This window comes from Oncorhynchus kisutch, unplaced genomic scaffold (assembly GCF_002021735.2).
Source record: "Oncorhynchus kisutch isolate 150728-3 unplaced genomic scaffold, Okis_V2 scaffold1967, whole genome shotgun sequence".
Taxonomy (NCBI): Eukaryota; Metazoa; Chordata; class Actinopteri; order Salmoniformes; family Salmonidae; genus Oncorhynchus; species Oncorhynchus kisutch.
This window is the reverse complement of record NW_022263912.1, coordinates 17,822-39,605: the sequence shown is the minus strand read 5'-3', so window position 1 is coordinate 39,605 and position 21,784 is coordinate 17,822. Positions and strand designations below refer to the sequence as shown.

The 21,784-nt window shown below is 42.1% G+C and overlaps 2 protein-coding genes across 2 annotated transcripts; both read right to left on the bottom strand.

Moving 5' to 3' along the window:
- Positions 1 to 9,519: 9,519 nt before the first annotated feature.
- Positions 9,520 to 11,809, bottom strand: LOC109881596 (major histocompatibility complex class I-related gene protein-like). Its single transcript, XM_020473709.2, has 2 exons — positions 11,606 to 11,809; positions 9,520 to 11,233 (listed from the first exon to the last, which is right to left on the bottom strand). The coding sequence occupies exons 1-2, from the start codon at positions 11,661 to 11,663 to the stop codon at positions 10,212 to 10,214; spliced, it is 1,080 nt and encodes a 359-aa protein (XP_020329298.2). The 5' UTR covers positions 11,664 to 11,809; the 3' UTR covers positions 9,520 to 10,211.
- Positions 11,810 to 17,738: 5,929 nt separating this feature from the next.
- Positions 17,739 to 21,066, bottom strand: LOC116368571 (major histocompatibility complex class I-related gene protein-like). The gene is made up of 2 exons (XM_031819222.1): positions 20,308 to 21,066; positions 17,739 to 20,211 (listed from the first exon to the last, which is right to left on the bottom strand). Exons 1-2 carry the CDS (start codon positions 20,363 to 20,365, stop codon positions 19,190 to 19,192), a joined length of 1,080 nt encoding a protein of 359 aa, XP_031675082.1. The 5' UTR covers positions 20,366 to 21,066; the 3' UTR covers positions 17,739 to 19,189.
- Between the last annotated feature and the right edge of the window lie 718 nt (positions 21,067 to 21,784).

Here is a 21,784-nt window from a genome sequence, read left to right as displayed (position 1 = left end):
TTAGCAGATGATACAACTCTGATTATAAAGGATCAAGGATCAAGATGCTATTACACTTAATTATTAAATCATTCTCTTCTGCTTCTGGTCTGGAACTTAACTTAAATAAATGTGAAATATTGTCCCTGTGTAACTCAAATGACCAATCTGTTGAGAATATTCCAGTGGAAGATAATGTGAAATATTTACGGGTGCACATGGCGAAAAAACCATATTGTCTGTCAACATCTAAAATGTTCTCAGAGATGAAAATCCATCTGTAATAACTGGCTCCAGTGTGACTCTCTATCGTTGGAAGGGCTTTACTGTCCAAAGCAGAGGGTCTGTCATGTTGTCTACCCTGCTCTATCCCTATCTGTAGCTGATCCAACCAGCAAGGATATCAACAAAACCTTCCTAGACTTTATATGGAAAAATAAACCCAAACGTAAGAAATCTGTAATGTCAAACCAAAGAGCTGATGATGGGCTTGAAGTACTAGATTTATTGATATCAACAATACCTTTTAAAGTAAACTGGAGAAAAAATATGTATGCTTAGCTCTGAATCTATATGGTACTTCAATCCTCATATTTTTAAGAAAATGGTTGATGCAACTATTCTCCAGCAAAATTACTCATCAAACTGTCAAAATGTCCCCAACAAGCCCCTTTCGCCTTGAAACTATGTCCACAACTTCTCCCCACACAAAACTTCTGTGGGACAACAAAGATATTGTTGTTAAAAACAAGTCTTTATTCTTCCCTAAATGGTTTTGATATAAATATTATATTTGTGCTTGATTTATTTGATAAAGGGAATATACTCTCTTACAGAAAGTTCTTAGAATCATATAACTTACCAATACATTATAAAGAATTGTATTCTATATGCAAAGCAATACCTTCAAGACTTACTCAATTAATGAAATCTTATTTGTGTTTTGGAGAGCATGTCAAGTTATGTAGGTGCACATCTTATGTTAGAAGGTTGCCCCCTGCTGGATAAGAAATGTAATAATACATTCTTAAGGGATTTTCTTAATTAAATTGTTTTACCCAAAGAAACTTGATCTCTTTGTAGAGGGAAATTCTTCTGGAACGCACATATAACTGACATTGAATGGAAGAATCTTGGTTTCTCCCTCACAATTGTTGGCATATAAATAAAGTAAAACAAATATTATTTTTAAAATCTTGCACAAAATATATCCTTCTAACAAAAGTTGTGTTTTGTGGTGATGTCATTCGGAAACACAATGTTAACTTTGACTGCTATGCACGACACACAGCTGTGGACGACACACAGCTGTACATTTCGATGAAACATGGTGAAGCCCCAAATTTGCCCTCCCTTGGAAGCCTGTGTTTCAGACATTAGGAAGTAGATGGAGGCAAATACTCTACTTTAAACTCAGACAAACAGAGATGCTAGTTCTAGGTCCCAAGAAACAAAGAGATCTTCTGTTGAATCTGACAATTAATCTTGATGTTTGTACAATCGTCTCAAATAAAACTGTGAAGGACCTCGGAGTTACTCTGGACCCTGATCTCTCTTTTGACGAACATATCAAGACTGTTTCAAGGACAGATGTTTTCCATCTATAAATTAATTAATGCTTTTGTCACATCTAGGTTAGACTACTGCAATGCTATAATTTCCGGCTACCCTGATAAAGCACTAAATAAACTTCAGTTAGTGCTAAACACGGCTGCTAGAATCTTGACTAGAACCAATAAATTTGATCATATTACTCCAGTGCTAGCCTCTACACTGGATTCCTGTCAAGGCAAGGGCTGATTTCAAGGTTTTACTGCTACCTACAAGCATTACATGGGCTTGCTCCTAGCTATCTTTCTGATTTGGTCCTGCCATACATACCTACATGTATGCTACGGTCACAAGACGCAGGCCTCCTTACTGTCCCTAGAATTTCTAAGCAAACAGCTGGAGGCAGGGCTTTCTCCTATAGAATTATATTTTTATGGACTGGTCTGCCTATCCATGTGAGAGTTTTTATTGAAGACTGATCCCTTCAGTAATTCCAATGTTTGAGTGTAGTCTGGCCCAGGAGTGTGAAGGTGAACGGAAAGGCACTGGAGCAACGAACCGCCTTTGCTGTCTCTGCCTGGCCGGTTCCCCTCTTTCCACTGGGATTCTCTGCCTCTAACTCTATTACAGGGGCTGAGTCACTGGCTTACTGGTGCTCTTCCATGCCGTCCCTAGGAGGGGTGCGTCACTTGAGTGGGTTGAGTCACTGACGTGACGTGAAAAAGTTATTTTGGATATGTTCAGTAATGTGGGGTTCTAGCTCAGTTGAGTATTGAATGCTGTTGCTTTAAGAATTTATCACGTGTGCAGAATGTGTGCAGAATGTATGCAGAATGTGTGCAGAATGTGTGCAGAATGTGTGCAGAATGTATGCAGAATGTGTGCAGAATGTATGCATGGATGTGAGATCCTACTAATCACTCCAAACAACCACAAACGGGTACCTTACAACTACAAACAACCACAAACGGGTACCTTACAACTACAAACAACCCCAAAAAACAACAAACAATAGTGACGGTCATCAAAATTGTTAAAAGGTTTTAAAAACAATTCTAATAAATGCAATAGTTAGACAATGGATGAAGATGCTGCAAACATACTTTTTAAAATTCATCAGGTATTGACTGAATTATACAGATGTAGGATCTTAGTTTGAGCCAGTTTGCTACAGCAGGAAAATAATCCTACAGCAATAGGAGATGCCAATTCATGTGTGGATTATATTTAAAGGACATTTTTTGTAGGGGTTGATATTTTTTGTGAGGGCAAATCAAGTCTGACATTTTAAAGTGGGAATTACAAACTTTAGAAGCCTTTTTAAATCTCAAATACGAGTTTGCACTTCCTTTTGTGCAGAAGAATTCATAATGACAAAAGAGAGATCAAAGTAAGATCTGTAGCACATAAATCATTTGACAGGCACAGACAAATAATGCTTGGAGTTCAGGGATTTTGGTGGGAATTCAGTTATATATATTTATTTTAGATTTTTGTTAAAATAAAGAAAATATTTGAATTATTTGCATAAATACACTGTGGAACAGGGCTGCCAAACAACCACAAACAGGATCCCTAAACACCGAAAAGCATCCAGCTGAAGACTATGTGTGCTGAGGCCACCTGGTCTACGAACCTCAAAGTGCATGCGCTTGCGATTCAGATGGTATTTTTTATGTCTCAGTTGGTATGTGCACATGCAGTGCTCTAACACCCTGGACCAGAGCTATAATCTGTATGTCACTAGCTCTGGTCCAGGGCATAGATAGTAGCTAGCTCTGGTCCACACCAGCTCTGGTTTAGCTCTGGTCCGCACTAACTAGCTCTGGTCCAGTATGTAGCTAGTGGCTAGCTAGCCCTGGTCCATATTAACTCTGGTCTAGCTTTGGCGTTACTAACTGGCTCTGGTCCAGGGCTTAGCTAGTAGCTAGTTCAGTTGTTTGAGGTACCTGTTTGTGGTTGGTTGTTTGTGGTTGGTTGGTTGTTTGGGGTTGTTTGGGGAGATCAGTAGGACCCCTGGACTTGTGAGGGTTACACAAGTTTGTATGAGTTGCTAACATGGGGTTCTGAAGTAAAGACTCAGTTTATTGCACGACAAGACTCAGTGTGTCTGTAACAGGGTGGAATGAGGAAGAGAGGGCGCTTTTGCTTTGGTGTCAGTCTGGAAATGACATCAACCAGTTTAATCTGGAAACTCTAGTCTGTTCAAGGGGCTGCCCAGATTACTTATTCTGTAACATGTTTACTGCCCTTAGATTTAGCTTGGTGTCTTGATTGTCTGAACACAGTCATGTAGCATGTTGGGCGCGCTGCCAAAGACCATTTAGATGACATTATAAATTATATAGCAAAAACTTTCAGTGAAAACTGTGTGCGTGTATGTATGTATGTGCGTGTGTGCGTTTGTGTGTGTTTCCCTGCATGTGTGCATACATCAGTTCCTGCTTGTGTGTGTGACTGTGCCACTGTCCCCTAGAGACTACCATATTGGAGTTTCCTTCCCTACACTAGTCACTGTAGCCTAATCAATGGCATCGTCTGGGCAGTGGCTGGTAGAATAGCAGATCCACTGTTTCGTTACACTCAGAAGGTCAGAACTGCTGAGGAAGGATCTGGTTAGAAATGCCAGATAATCAAGAAGACTTGATTCATTAATATAATATAGTATGGGGAGATATACAGTGACAGAGCAGCCCTGGTGTGTGTGTGTGTGTGTGTGTGTGTGTGTGTGTGTGTGTGTGTGTGTGTGTGTGTGTGTGTGTGTGTGTGTGTGTGTGTGTGTGTGTGTGTGTGTGTGTGTGTGTATTTTCTGAAAGCAAATACAGTATTTGTGTTGTATTAATCTCTGGTCTCAAGCATCACCAACTCTGACTCATTTCAGATTGACAAATGACATTTACTCTTTATGAGGCATCCGTCTCCATGACAAATATAATTCTGCCTTTTTTCTTCCTTCAGGGTTTTGAATGGGAAACCACTGGAGTGTGCAGAACTGGGGAATTTGACTAAAGCCAGTGATTATATCTGCATCCCAAATGGCACCCTATAGTCTATATAGGGCATTACTTTTGACCAGGGCCAATACAGCACTATGAGGGGAATAGGGTGATATTTGGAACACATACTCTGAGCACCTGCCCTTTACATCGGTAATGAAATGTAGGTAAATTATGTTTGTGACTTTTACATGGAAAAATGCACCAAGCAGGTTTAGGAAATCTAATGTTGCCAGTAGTTGGATTCAGGATTCAGCTCAGAGGTCTACACAGTGTCGTGGTGTGCAGGAGACCTAGGTTCTAACCTAGCTGGGTTCATTAGGAAGTAAGTAACATGGAAGGATACTTATTTAAAATGTGGAATGGAGACATTGGATTTTCAGCCTTTTGATGTATCATTGGGTGTCCAATACAAAATAACAGTTAATTAAAACAGACCTTATATTCAAAAGCTATGTTTTATGTTGGGGTCCAGCCTTGGAGTGGAAATGTAGGCCTGAATATTTGACTGGGTAAAAGTAGCACTAAAAAAGCAGTGTTCATATTGTAAAATAGAAAATGACTTTTCATGGCCCTGACTACAATCCAACAGATTCATGGCCCTAATCCAACAGATTCATGGCCCTAATCCAACAGATTCATGGCCCTAATCCAACAGATTCATTGCCCTAATCCAACAGATTCATGGCCCTAATCCAACAGATTCATGGCCCTAATCCAACAGATTCATGGCCCTGACTACAATCCAACAGATTCATGGCCCTAATCCAACAGATTCATGGCCCTAATCCAACAGATTCATGGCCCTGACTACAATCCAACAGATTCATGGCCCTGACTACAATCCAACAGATTCATGGCCCTAATCCAACAGATTCATGGCCCTGACTACAATCCAACAGATTCATGGCCCTAATCCAACAGATTCATGGCCCTGACTACAATCCAACAGATTCATGGCCCTGACTACAATCCAACAGATTCATGGCCCTAATCCAACAGATTCATGGCCCTGACTACAATCCAACAGATTCATGGCCCTAATCCAACAGATTCATGGCCCTGACTACAATCCAACAAATTCATGGCCCTAATCCAACAGATTCATGGCCCTGACTACAATCCAACAGATTCATGGCCCTGACTACAATCCAACAGATTCATGGCCCTGACTACAATCCAACAGATTCATGGCCCTAATCCAACAGATTCATGGCCCTAATCCAACAGATTCATGGCCCTGACTACAATCCAACAGATTCATGGCCCTGACTACAATCCAACAGATTCATGGCCCTGACTACAATCCAACAGATTCATGGCCCTGACTACAATCCAACAGATTCATGGCCCTGACTACAATCCAACAGATTCATGGCCCTGACTACAATCCAACAGATTCATGGCCCTGACTACAATCCAACAGATTCATGGCCCTGACTACAATCCAACAGATTCATGGCCCTGACTACAATCCAACAGATTCATGGCCCTGACTACAATCCAACAGATTCATGGCCCTGACTACAATCCAACAGATTCATGGCCCTAATCCAACAGATTCATGGCCCTGACTACAATCCAACAGATTCATGGCCCTAATCCAACAGATTCATGGCCCTGACTACAATCCAACAGATTCATGGCCCTGACTACAATCCAACAGATTCATGGCCCTGACTACAATCCAACAGATTCATGGCCCTAATCCAACAGATTCATGGCCCTAATCCAACAGATTCATGGCCCTGACTACAATCCAACAGATTCATGGCCCTGACTACAATCCAACAGATTCATGGCCCTAATCCAACAGATTCATGGCCCTAATCCAACAGATTCATGGCCCTGACTACAATCCAACAGATTCATGGCCCTAATCCAACAGATTCATGGCCCTGACTACAATCCAACAGATTCATGGCCCTAATCCAACAGATTCATGGCCCTGACTACAATCCAACAGATTCATGGCCCTGACTACAATCCAACAGATTCATGGCCCTGACTATAATCCAACAGATTCATGGCCCTGACTACAATCCAACAGATTCATGGCCCTAATCCAACAGATTCATGGCCCTAATCCAACAGATTCATGGCCCTAATCCAACAGATTCATGGCCCTGACTACAATCCAACAGATTCATGGCCCTGACTACAATCCAACAGATTCATGGCCCTGACTACAATCCAACAGATTCATGGCCCTAATCCAACAGATTCATGGCCCTGACTACAATCCAACAGATTCATGGCCCTGACTACAATCCAACAGATTCATGGCCCTAATCCAACAGATTCATGGCCCTGACTACAATCCAACAGATTCATGGCCCTAATCCAACAGATTCATGGCCCTGACTACAATCCAACAGATTCATGGCCCTGACTACAATCCAAAAGATTCATGGCCCTAATCCAACAGATTCATGGCCCTAATCCAACAGATTCATGGCCCTGACTACAATCCAACAGATTCATGGCCCTGACTACAATCCAACAGATTCATGGCCCTGACTACAATCCAACAGATTCATGGCCCTGACTACAATCCAACAGATTCATGGCCCTGACTACAATCCAACAGATTCATGGCCCTGACTACAATCCAACAGATTCATGGCCCTGACTACAATCCAACAGATTCATGGCCCTGACTACAATCCAACAGATTCATGGCCCTAATCCAACAGATTTATGGCCCTGACTACAATCCAACAGATTCATGGCCCTGACTACAATCCAACAGATTCATGGCCCTGACTACAATCCAACAGATTCATGGCCCTGACTACAATCCAACAGATTCATGGCCCTAATCCAACAGATTCATGGCACTGACTACAATCCAACAGATTCATGGCCCTAATCCAACAGATTCATGGCCCTGACTACAATCCAACAGATTCATGGCCCTAATCCAACAGATTCATGGCCCTGACTACAATCCAACATTTTCATGGCCCTGACTACAATCCAACAGATTCATGGCCCTAATCCAACAGATTCATGGCCCTGACTACAATCCAACATTTTCATGGCCCTGACTACAATCCAACAGATTCATGGCCCTAATCCAACAGATTCATGGCCCTAATCCAACAGATTCATGGCCCTGACTACAATCCAACAGATTCATGGCCCTAATCCAACAGATTCATGGCCCTGACTACAATCCAACAGATTCATGGCCCTAATCCAACAGATTCATGGCCCTGACTACAATCCAACAGATTCATGGCCCTGACTACAATCCAACAGATTCATGGCCCTGACTACAATCCAACAGATTCATGGCCCTGACTACAATCCAACAGATTCATGGCCCCAATCCAACAGATTCATGGCCCTGACTACAATCCAACAGATTCATGGCCCTAATCCAACAGATTCATGGCCCTGACTACAATCCAACAGATTCATGGCCCTGACTACAATCCAACAGATTCATGGCCCTGACTACAATCCAACAGATTCATGGCCCTGACTACAATCCAACAGATTCATGGCCCTGACTACAATCCAACAGATTCAAAAATCAAATCAAATCAAATCAAATGTATTTGTCACATACACATGGTTAGCAGATGTTAATGCGAGTGTAGCGAAATGCTTGTGCTTCTAGTTCCGACAATGCAGTAATAACGAACAAGTAATCTAACTAACAATTCCAAAAAAAACTACTGTCTTATACACAGTGTAAGGGGATAAAGAATATGTACATAAGGATATATGAATGAGTGATGGTACAGAGCAGCATAGGCAAGATACAGTAGATGATATCGAGTACAGTATATACATATGAGATGAGTATGTAAACCAAGTGGCATAGTTAAAGTGGCTAGTGATACATGTATTACATAAGGATGCAGTCGATGATATAGAGTACAGTATCTACGTATGCATATGAGATGAATAATGTAGGGTAAGTAACATTATATAAGGTAGCATTGTTTAAAGTGGCTAGTGATATATTTACATCATTTCCCATCAATTCCCATGATTAAAGTGGCTGGAGTAGAGTCAGTGGCATTGACAGTGTGTTGGCAGTAGCCACTCAATGTTAGTGGTGGCTGTTTAACAGTCTGATGGCCTTGAGATAGAAGCTATTTTTCAGTCTCTCGGCCCCAGCTTTGATGCACCTGTACTGACCTCGCCTTCTGGATGACAGCGGGGTGAACAGGCAGTGGCTCGGGTGGTTGATGTCCTTGATGATCTTTATGGCCTTCCTGTAGCATCGGGTGGTGTAGGTGTCCTGGAGGGCAGGTAGTTTGCCCCCGGTGATGCGTTGTGCAGACCTCACTACCCTCTGGAGAGCCTTACGGTTGAGGGCGGTGCAGTTGCCATACCAGGCGGTGATACAGCCCGCCAGGATGCTCTCGATTGTGCATCTGTAGAAGTTTGTGAGTGCTTTTGGTGACAAGACGAATTTCTTCAGCCTCCTGAGGTTGAAGAGGCGCTGCTGCGCCTTCCTCACGATGCTGTCTGTGTGAGTGGACCAATTCAGTTTGTCTGTGATGTGTATGCCGAGGAACTTAAAACTTGCTACCCTCTCCACTACTGTTCCATCGATGTGGATGTGGGGGTGTTCCCTCCCTACAATCCAACAGATTCATGGCCCTGACTACAATCCAACAGATTCATGGCCCTGACTACAATCCAACAGATTCATGGCCCTGACTACAATCCAACAGATTCATGGCCCTGACTACAATCCAACAGATTCATGGCCCTGACTACAATCCAACAGATTCATGGCCCTGACTACAATCCAACAGATTCATGGCCCTGACTACAATCCAACAGATTCATGGCCCTGACTACAATCCAACAGATTCATTCTCTACTAAAGGTGTTCTATCATAAAACGGTTTCATTGTAGTCAGAACAACATTCACCTTAGTTTAATACTCATGCCAGTCTTAAACTGGAGTGAAATAGAGAGTCAGATTTCTTCCTTCCACAGGGATAAACTAGTTCCTGAGAGAAGTTATGGTGTACTTGACATTGCTTTATTACATTCATTAATGTTGTAGTTAACATGAATCAATGCAGTAATACATTTGGCTACATTGTATTGTCTGTAATAAAGGTATTACTGTACAGCCTGGGGGGGGGGGGTAACATACACTACATACAATACAACACAGAGACTGTAAAGACATTACAATAACAAACAGACCTCATACACATGATCACATGATTCTCCTTCTGGGTAAGATACTGGATATCAGCTGACACAGCACAGATATATATATATATTTTATTTTATTTAACTAGGCAAGTCAGTTAAGAACAAATTCTTATTTACAACGACGGCCTACACCGGCCAAACCCAGACGACGCTGGGCCAATTGTGAAATTAATGAATAGTCATGATTAGAAATGACACATTACTTAACACACATAACTACCAGATTACCTTTGTTAATGCTCAGGTAGCCAAACCAGCCTATAAAATATATAAATGTAGATCTGGACTAATGCCCAGATGTTGGTTATTGTCAACAGTCTCCACAACCTGATCCTTTACAGTCCTTTGTTGAGGGGAAGGGCGGATTGACCGACCATAACAGAATCTTTCACACATTTTGTGTCTGCTCTGATAGGTGCTCTGGCAGTCATATTTTCATTGTGATTTGAGCTGAATCGACAAAGGTGCATCAGTGTCCCAAAAATGTCTCAGGTCTCAGAATCTGAAGACAGGATCATTTCCTCTGACACTGTTGCATCAATGTTGGCAAGTTTAGACTGTGAGGCAGTGTTACTCCACCTCCTTTTAACACAAATGAAAATGCCCAATAGAATAACAACCAGCAGCATCACCAGTAGAACTGAGAGGGTGGATAGGTGAACTCTCTCTGTCCCAGACTCCCAACTGACATCCAGCTTGTTGTCCAGACTGAGGTGAGAGGCAGTACAGGTGTAGTTGTGTCTCTTCTTTAGCTCCTCAGTACTGACCTCCAGACTCTTCCTCAGCTGGTAGGTCCCATCTCCACTAGGCAGCACCTCCCCCCCTGTCAGCTCCTGTTCTGCCACTGGCTGGCCGTCTCTCAGCAGGGTCATGTTGATGTGGCGGGGGTAGAAACCAAACGCCAGGCAGCTCACCTGGAACCCTCCAGAAACCTCTTTCTTTATCAACCTGAGTCTGGGAGGAACTTTACGCATCACAACGTTCTTCTCTCTCTTCAGGAATCTCTTCAGGTTTTTGATGCAAATGGGAAGGTAAAAATTCTTAAATTTTGTCTTCATTAATGTTTGCATTATCCCATCCCATCCTAGAAGTAGTTTACCAGCATCGTATGTAAAATGTGTCGTGTTGTAATACAAAGCATAATCTTCAGAAATGCCATTGAAAATGTTCTTAAACATGGCCAAGGCCGGTTCACCATTGTCCAACATCTCACAACCAGTCAATCTTTGCTGAACTTGAACACCTTCCGTGAGATTCAAGTGGTGCTTTAGTTCAACTGATCTGTCTTTCATGCTTTGGTACATATCTCCAAATATATAAGCTTCATCCTGAGCGTCATCATCCTCAGTTTTGTCTGTGATATGTTGTCCCCTGTAGACAGACTGTTTATCGTTGGAGTCATAGTAAGTCACTTGAACATCATCCAACATCACCACAACCGTAAACTCAGGGAAAGGCGTCTCTCCGTTGATATATGTTGCAAGTGCCCACAGAGAATGTGATCCTGAACCTGGGAGAGGAGTGATATTATACACATTTTATAACATAATATGGAAATATAGATTACCCTTCTGAATCAGAGAGGTGCAGTTCTTGTGGATGGCTGTTCACAAATGGGGAATGTGGAAGACACATTTCAGCTGAATGCATTCAGTTGTGCAACTAACTAGACATGCCCTTTTCCTTCACAACCCGTAAGGCGCAAATAAATTAGAGAGCAGCAGTGTGATTCACATCATCAATGCGCCATGTAGCCTAGATATCAATAATACGTGATATCAGTGTAGCCTGTAGGCTACTCGCAACCCTGTACACAGGTATGTACATTTGACATTTTATGACATAATAAATCATTAAATGAGGTAGAAAGTTAAACCCTTACCTGCGTTGACAATGGTGTAAAATGACAGAACAAACAGAAAGACAGACAGTTTGCCCATGATTTTGATAGTATAGCCTTGTGTAGTAAGAAGTGAGTCTGACAGACTTTCCCTTCAACTTAAACTGCGTAGCAAGAAGTGTCTGTCATACTTTCTCTTTCACTTAGTCAAGTGCGTAGCATGAAGTGAGTCTGAAATACTTTTTTTGTATAGAGCTTGCATGCTTGTAGTCAAAGGTATTTATAACTAACCCAATTGGCGATCACAATTGAATGTGCATTCCGCCACCTACTATACAGGATGGAAACAGGATTCACCCAAAAAACTGAACTAACAAAAAACTTCCCAAACACTGTTCAAATAAATAAATACATAGACCAGAATCTGATCCCTACAGGCTCAAGGGGAACCTGGGAGGTTGGGTATTCTGGTGCCAGTACCCCTTGTAAGTCTATAGATCCTTGAGAATCCTCAAGAATCCAGAATCCTTGAGTCCCAAACACTTTTCTGCCGCAGCCACAATAATGTCCAGTTTCTTCAACTTCTTTGAGACTTGTGCTGTACAGTTTATAACTGTGGCAATGGACGCAACAAAATCCACCTTTTTAACACACAGGGTATCTTTTGTCTGGTAGCAAACATTTACTACAGGCTGTATTCTATCCAATACCATATCTTCACTAGCATCCCTTGTCTTAGTCCCCTCCTGTACTCCCTGTTCACCCACGACTGCGTGGCCAAAAACGACTCCAACACCATCAATAAGTTCACTGACAACACAACAGTGGTAGGCCTGATCACCGATGACAATGAGACAGCCTATAGGGAGGAGGTCAGAGACCTGGCAGTGTGGTGCCAGGTTAACAACCTCTCCCTCAATGTGACTCCCTCAATGGACTACGGAAATGGCGGGCCGAACAGGCCCCCATTAACATTGACGGGGCTGTAGTGGAGAGGGTCGAGAGTTTCAAGTTCCTTAGTGTCCACATCGCCAATTAACTATCATGGTCCAAACACACCAAGACAGTTGTGAAGAGGGCACGAAAACACCTTTTCCCCCCCAGGAGACTAAAAGAATTTGTCATGGGTCCCCAGATCCTCAAAAAGTTATACAGCTGAACACAAAGTTATACAGAGCATCCTGACCGGCTGCATCGCCGCCTGGTATGGCAACTGCTTAGCATTTCACCGTAAGGCACTACAGAGGGTAGTGTGTACGGCCCAGTACATCATTCAGGACTTACAGTTGAAATCAGAAGTTTACATACACTAAGTTGACTGTGCCTTTAAACAGCTTGGAAAATTCCAGAAAATGATTTCATGGCTTTAGAAGCTTCTGATAGATGAATTGACATCATTTGAGTCAATTGGAGGTGTACCTGTAGATGTATTTCAAGGCCTACTTTCAAACTCAGTGCCTCTTTGCTTGACATCATGGGAAAATCTAAAGAAATCAGCCAAGACCTCAGAAGAAAATTGTAGACCTCCACAAGTCTGGTTCATCCTTGGGAGCAATTTCCAAACGCCTCAAGGAACCACGTTCATCTGTATAAGCAACAGTACGCAAGTATAAACAACATGGGACCACGCAGCCGTCATACGGCTCAGGAAGGAGACTCGTTCTGTCTCCTAGAGATGAACGTACTTTGGTGTGAAAAGTGCAAATCAATCCCAGAACAACAGCAAAGGACCTTGTGAACATGCTGGAGGAAACAGGTACAAAAGTATCTACAGTTGAAGTCAGAAGTTTACACCTTACACCATACACCTTAGCCAATTACATTTAAACTCAGTTTTTCACAATTCCTGACATTTTTGGAGTCACTGCTCCAAAACCAACTATAAAAAGCCAGACTATGGTTTGCAACTGCACATGGGGACAAAGATCGTACTTTTTGGAGAAATGTCCTCTGGTCTGATGAAACAAAAATAGAACTGTTTAGCCATAATGACCATCATTATGTTTGGAGGAAATAGGGGGAGGCTTGCAAGCTGAAGAACACCATCCCATCCGTGAAGCACAGGGGGTGGCAGCATCATGTTGTGGGGGTGCTTTGCTGCAGGAGAGACTGGTGCACTTCACAAAATAGATGGCATCATGAGGTAGGAAAATGATGTGGATATATTGAAGCAACATCTCAAGACATCAGTCAGGAAGTTAAAGCTTGGTCGCAAATGGGTCTTACAAATAGACATTGACCCCTGCATACTTCCACAGTTGTGGCAAAATGGCTTAAGGACAACAAAGTCAAGGCATTGGAGTGGCCATCACAAAGCCCTGAACTGTGCGACTTCAACTGTATATACTAGGCGGTGTCAGAGGAAGGCCCAAAAAATTGTCAAAGACTCCCAGTCACTCAAGTCATAGATTGTTCTCTCTGCTACCGCACGCAAGCGGTACCAGAGCACCAGGTCTAGGACCAAAAGGCTCCTTAACAGCTTCTACCCCCAAACAATAAGACTGCTGAACAATTAATCCACCCCTATACAGATGTACAAATTACCTGGACTAACCTGTACCCTGCACATTGACTCTGTACCGTTACCACCTGTATATAGCCTTGTTTTTGCTATTTTATTGTGCTACTTTTTATTATTTTTTATATCAGTTCATTTTGAGAAATGTTTCTTTACTCTTTATTGAACTGCATTGTTTGTTAAGGGCTTGCAAGTAAGCATTTCACGGTAAGGTCTACACCTGTTGTATTTGGCGCATGTGACAAAGTTTGATTTGATTTGATCGTCTCCACATAGGATATTCGATTGACTGCTAACTTTTGCCACCCCAATTTCCTTCACCCTTATAGGGCACTCCAGGAACTCAGAATCATGATCCCCACCACAACTAACACCGTCGTCCTTCTACACAATGTTCTTCTATATACTCTGTTCATCTACACACACTTGAAACACGGCAAAATCCTTTAAAGTTCTCACACTGCAGTGGTTTGGGAATGAAAGCTCTTATGGTGTATCTTACATAACCAAGCTTCACATGGGTAGGGATGTGCTGTTTATCAACAACAACAGTACCGATAGACTTTTCTCTTTTTCTCCATTCACCCATTGGGTCAGATGCCGGGCACCAACCACACCAGGAATTGTGTTCAGGTATTCAACCTGAACATCCGTCATCACCTCTGAGATTTACATTTTGTTCCAGTTTTTGTTCCAGTTTTTGTTCCAGTTTTTAATACTTGTATTTATTTGTTTTATGTGACCTTTATTTAACAAGGCAAGTCAGTTAAGAACAAATTCTTATTTACAATGACAGCCTACCACAAGGCAAAATGCCTCCTGCAGGGAGGGGGGCTGGGATTAAAAAATTAAATATAAAATATAGATATAGGACAAAACACACATCACGACAAGAGAGTCAACACAACACTACATAAAGGGAGACCTAAGACCAAAACATAGCAAGGCAGCAACACATGACAACACAGCATGGTCGCAACACAACATGACAACACAGCATGGTCGCAACACAACATGACAACAACATGGTAGCAACACAACATGGTAGCAGCACAAAACATAGTACAAACATTTTAGGGCACAGACAACTGCACAAAGGGCAAGAAGGTAAAGAAAACAATACATCACGCAAAGCAGCCACAACTGTCAGTAAGAGTGTCCATGATTGAGTCTTTGAATGAAGAGATTGAGATAAAACTGTCCAGTTTGAGTGTTTGTTGCAGCTCGTTCCGGTCGATAGCTGCAGCGAACTGAAAAGACGAGCGACCCAGGGATGTGTGTGCTTTCGGGACCTTAAACAGAATGAAACTGGCAGAACGGGTGTTGTATGTGGAGGTTGAGGGCTGCAGTAGGTATCTCAGACGGGGGGAGTGAGACCTAAGAGGGTTTTATAAATAAGCATCAACCAGTGGGTTTTGCGACGGATTTACAGAGATGACCAGTTTACAGAGGAGTATAGAGTGCACTGATGTGTCCTATAAGGAGCATTGGTGGCAAATCTGATGGCCGAATGGTAAAGAACATCTAGCCGCTCGAGAGCACCTTTACTTGCCGATCTATAAATTATGTCTCCGTAATCTAGCATGGGTCGGATGGTCATCTGAATTAGGTTTAGTTTGGCAGTTGGGGGGAAGGAGGAGCGATTACGATAGAGGAAACCAAGTCTAGATTTAACTTTAGCCTGCAAATTTGATATGTGCTGAGAGAAGGACAGTGTACCGTCTAGCCATACTCCCAAGCTTGGCACACAACCATTTATTCAAAATATATGTTTAGTGTGAAATGTAATGAGAACATTGGTTTAATCACCAAAACACAACATAATTATATTTTCAATGTACCTGTTTTAATATCTAATCTAATATCCAATCACCTGCCTTTTGAAGAGGCACCAGGTATCTATGAAACACATTTACCTGGTGCCTTTTGAGAGAAACAATGACCTGGTGAAACAACTGCGGGCCGAGTATGTTCAGGTACAGCACTATATACTGTATTACTGTTATTATTTGATGTACATGCTACTTCACAATATCAAAATATATTTTTAGAGGGTGATGGTGCTTGATGCTGCTGTGAACCAAGTATATCTTTGTTGATGAAGCGGGCTTCAACCCTGGCCAAAAGTTGGTGCTGTGGGCGGAACCTCATCCGCCATCAGGCGACCGTCCAAGTGCCTGGACAACGTGGGGGAAACATCTCCATATGCTCCCTATCTCTGAAGATGGTGTGTTAGGACGTAGGCCATTACTTGGATCCTACAACGCTGCACATCTCAATGTGTTTCTCAATTAAATTAAGCAGGCCTGTCAAGGTGAAGAGGTCACCTATGTCATTCTGTGGGACAATGTCAGGTTCCACCATGTAGAGGTGGTTCAGGCATGGTTTCGGGCCCATCGCCGATTCATGACCCTATACCTGCCACCATACTCTCCTTTCAGCATGGAGGTGGAAGGTGTACGATCGCCATCCCCATGAGTGTGCCACCCTCCTTCTGGCCATGGACGAGGCATGAAATGACATCAATGCAGAACATTGTCAAGCTTGGATTCGCCATGCCGAAAGGTTTCTCCCACGGTGCATGAACAATGAGCACATTCACTGTGATGTGGATGAGAATGTATGGCCCAATTAGCCAGACAGGCTTGATGCAAATGAATGCCTGCTAAATGTTGTTTTGTTTTCATTCTCATTTAATTTGTTTAATTACATTTCTTACATTTGATTACAGACAGTACACCTCTGTTGCAATTATATCGGAACAATGAAAAAAAATCTAAATTTGCATGAATGAATGTACAGGATGTCTTCACTGATCACATCTTTGATTACACATTGGATATATATGGGAATTATAGATGTTCTGTCAATTGTGTTGGGTAATGTAAGTGCATTGCCTAATGTGAAAACTGTGTAATCTACTGTAGTATATTTACAGTACTGTAGCATATTACTTTCTGCACTTCTAAGGGCGATTTGAAACACGTATCTTACATTGTTTGCTATTGGATTAACTGGTAAATATCTCATCTTTTTTTCTAACTGTCCACACTCAATTTTACATGTGACCCAAATCAGATTTGCACGTTCAGGATGTGGCATCTGTAGTAGCACACAGATGCAATGCTCATTTCCTGTCACTGTTCCTTAAAATTTTGGGATGGTTGTCATGGTAATGGCAGGTCATGTACAAATACTTCAGAGCAAAACCAATCTGATTTTTGAGCTTCCAGACTGAGGTCAAATGTGGAGCCGAATTGTATCAGGATTGAGATCCAAATAATTGGCAAAAGATAGAGGGGGAGAGGAATCAGCTAACTTCCTACATTTCAACACATTTTGCCATGGTGCAGAGACAACATTTTGCAGTTTTATAATGCTATTCTACACATTTTGTCATGAGGCTAAAAGAAAATGTTGCAGTTTTAAAGCTTTCTAAACTTTTTCTTCTCACATGCTATCTAGGGGCCCCCGACCTCCAAGTCTGTCCGTACCGGCCTGTGTGTGTGACTGTGTGCCTGTGTGTGTGTCAGATGTGGATATTTTGGGTTATTTTGTGCCCCAGTGCAATTTCAGGAAGTATGAACGACAACCAGGCAAGTTTCACAATGAACAATACTTGATTTGGAAAAGGGTAGAAGCACTAACTCTGACCAATTTCAGATTGACAAATGACATTAACTCTTTATTAGGCATCAGTCTCCAAGACAAATACAATTAAGCTTTTTTTCTACCTTTAGGTGTTTAAATGGTAAAACATTGGAGTGTGCAGACCTGGGGAACTTAATTGACTAAAGCCAGTATGTCACGTCCTGGCCTTAGTTACCTTTGTTTTCTTTATTATTTTGGTTAGGTCAGGGTGTGACATGGGGAAGGTATGTGTTCACCTGGTCTAGGGGTTTTTGTATGTTTCTGGGGCTGTTTCCTTTCTAGGTAGTTTGTAGGTCTATGGTTGTCTAGATTGGTTCTCAATTAGAGGCAGCTGTCTATCTTTGTCTCTGATTGGGAACCATATTTAGGCAGCCATATTCTGTGGGTATTTTGTGGGTGATTGTCTTCTGTCTTTGTGTCATTGCACCAGATAGGACTGTTTCGGTTTTCACATTTATTGTTTTGTATTTTGTAGTGTTCTCGTTGATCGTCTATATTAAAGATGTTGAACACTAACGACGCTGAATTTTGGTCCTCCTCTCCATCAGCGGAAGAAAGCAGTTACACAGTAAATACGGATATGTCCCAAATGGCACCCTATTCCCTACATAATGCACTACTTTTAACCAGGGCCCATAATGCACTATATAGGGTGCCATTTGGATCACAGACATTGTGCACATGCCCTTTATGTCAGTAATGAAATGTAGATAAGATGTAGATGTTTATTTTATATCTAAAATTGCAGCAAGTTTAGGAATTTTGTCAGGGGTTGTGGGATTTGGCTCAGAGGGCTAACACAGAAGAACCTAGGTTCTAACCTAGCTGGGTTCATTAGGAAGAAGGTAACATGGAAGGATACTTATTTAGAATGTGGAATGGAGACACTGGCTTTGCAGCCTTTTGATATACCATTCAGTGTTCATCATAAAATAATAGTTGAACTAGATCTTATATTAAAAATCATATGTTTATTGTTGTGGTCCAGCCTTAAAGTGGAAATGTAGGCATGAATCAATCCATTAATCGATTAGGCTACATTTTACTGTCTGTAATACATGTATTGTTGTGCAGTAATGATGAACATACACTACATACAATACAACACAGAGACTGTAAAGACATTCCAATAACAAACAGACCTCATACACATGATCACATGATTCTCCTTCTGGGTAAGATACTGGATATCAGCTGATACAGCACAGATATAGAGTACATTCTGAAATTAATGAATAGTCATGATTGGAAATGACAGCTCTGGACTTATGCCCAGATGTTGGTTACGTCTCCCCAAACTGATCCTTTACAGTTCTCTATTGAGGGTAAGGGAAGATTGACTGACCATAACAATCATTCATGCATTTTGTGTCTGCTCTGATAGGTGCTCTGGCAGTCATATTTTCATTGTGATTTGAGCTGAATCGACAAAGGTGCATCAGTGTCCCAAAAATGTATCAGGTCTCAGAATCTGAAGACAGGATAATTTCCTCTGACACTGTTGCATCAACATTGACCAGTTTAGACTGTGAGGCAGTGTTACTCCACCTCCCTTTGACACAAATGAAAATGCCCAATAGAATAACAACCAGCAGCATCACCAGTAGAACTGAGAGGGTGGATAGGTGAACTCTCTCTGTCCCAGACTCCCAACTGACATCCAGCTTGTTGTCCAGACTGAGGTGAGAGGCAGTACAGGTGTAGTTGTGTCTCTTCTTTAGCTCCTCAGTACTGACCTCCAGACTCTTCCTCAGCTGGTAGGTCCCATCTCCACTAGGCAGCACCTCCCCCCCTGTCAGCTCCTGTTCTGCCACTGGCTGGCCGTCTCTCAGCAGGGTCATGTTGATGTGGCGGGGGTAGAAACCAAATGCTAGGCAGCTCACCTGAAACCCTCCAGAAACCTCTTTCTTTATCAACCTGAGTCTGGGAGGAACTTTACGCATCACAACGTTCTTCTCTCTCTTCAGGATTGTCTTCAGTGTTCTGATGCAAAGAGTAAGTAAAACATTCTCATAAAGAATTTTTTCCTGTAATTGCCTCATTCCATCCCATCCTTGAAGTAGTTGACCAGCATCATATGTAAAATGTGTCATGTTGTAATATATTGCATGATCTACAAAAACTGCATTGAAAGTGTTCTTTGTCATGATCAGGGCTGGTTCACCATTGTCAAACATCTCACAGCCAGCCATTCTTTGCTGAACTTGAACACCTTCCGTGAGATTCAAGTGGTGCTTTAGGTGAAAGTATCTCTCCTTCATGTGGTGGTACATAATTCTGAATACATAAGCTCCATCCTGAGCTTCGTCCTCATGTATTTTGTCTGAGGTGTTATGACCCCTGTAGATGAAGTGTTTCATGTTGGAGTCATAGTAAGTCACTTGAACATCATCCAACATCACCACAACCGTAAACTCAGGGAAAGGTGTCTCTCCACTTATATATGTTGCAAGTGCCCACAGAGAATGTGATCCTGAACCTGGGAGAGCAGTTAAAGTAAAATGAGTTATGAACATTTTATATTTTATAACATAAAACAATCATTAATGAGGTAAGAGTAAACAGTCCATATTACCTGACTTGACTATGGTGCAAAAGGAAAGAACAAACAAAAAGACAGACAGTTTGCCCATGATTTAGAAAATGTAGCCTCGCGTAGCAAGTTTCTAAGCTCTCAAGTGTGTCTGACAGACTTCCTTTTAGCTATGAATAACAATGTGCTACACAGTTGGTTATGTAGCTTTTTGGGAGACAATACCAAATTCACGTAGAAATGTACGTTATAGATCTGTCATTCTCAATGAAAGCAAGTCTGAGAAGCGGTATATATGTTCTATTTCTGATATTTCTATGCTCCCTTTTATTAAAGCACGACTGCCCCTGAAATATCACTTCTCGTTTAGAAAATGTCCTGTGTGGCATCGATATGAGACAGAAACATTTATTCTAGTGTCAACATTGACTACAAAGTGTAAATAGGATAACTTTGGTCATAAAGTCAGTCTCGTCCAAAATGGAGATTTGCGAGATTATAGGAAAAAAGTGTATGTCACTGGAATTACTAAAGCCAATGATAATTATGCATCCCAAATGGCACCCTATTGTCTATATAGTGCACTTCTTTTGACCAGGGCCCATAGTGAACCATGTAGGGAATAGGGTGCCATTTGGAACATATCCTCTGAGCACCTGCCCTTTACATAATTAATAGAATGTAGGTTAGATAAAGATGTTTATGGCTTTTACATGGAAAAATGCACAAAGCAGGTTTAGGGAATCTAATATGGCCAGTGGTCCTAGGCTTTAGCTCAGAGGGCTACACAGTATTGTGATGTATCCAAGGTGGCATAGCAGTTCAGACGTCTTTTGTCCTCGTCTTGTCGTGTCCTGTATATATATATATTTACAACTTTTTCACATACATTTTATTTTTATTTTCCATCAACTCATCTTCAAAACACTCTCCTGCAACCCGCCTCACCAATGTATATTTATAAAAAAGTATTATTTACCTCAGATCTGTAATCCTCCAAGAAGCTAGCCAGAAACTCCAAGAAGCTAGCCTGAAACTAGCCAGAAGCTAATCCAGAAGCTAGTTCAGAAGCTAGTTAGCTCCTTTACTGGCAAATCGTTAGTATTCAGCTAACCACGGTTTGTGGTCATCAGCTATCCTTTAGCTCGAAAATCTATCGCCAGTTCTGTACGGCGCAGCGCGGCTCGGAACGGAACATACCGGACCAATTTTTCTCTCCATGTCCCTGGATTTCGACTGCTCTCTGGACATTCATACCCGGATCTCACAGCTAGCTAGCTGCTATCCGTGTGACTATCGGCCTTCGTCGATTCCGGAGCAAACATCAATTATTCCGGAGCCAGCAAGCTCCGTCAATCACTCCTGAGTTCCATCAATCACACCTGGGCTGCAGTCACCTATCCGGACCCGTTTTACTGCCTTCGCGGAGCCCCACCGGGCCTTCACAACTGGACTGCCGACGTTATCTACCCGAAGGAGTTATTCGGCTGGCTCCTCCGTCGCGACGTTACCTGAACGC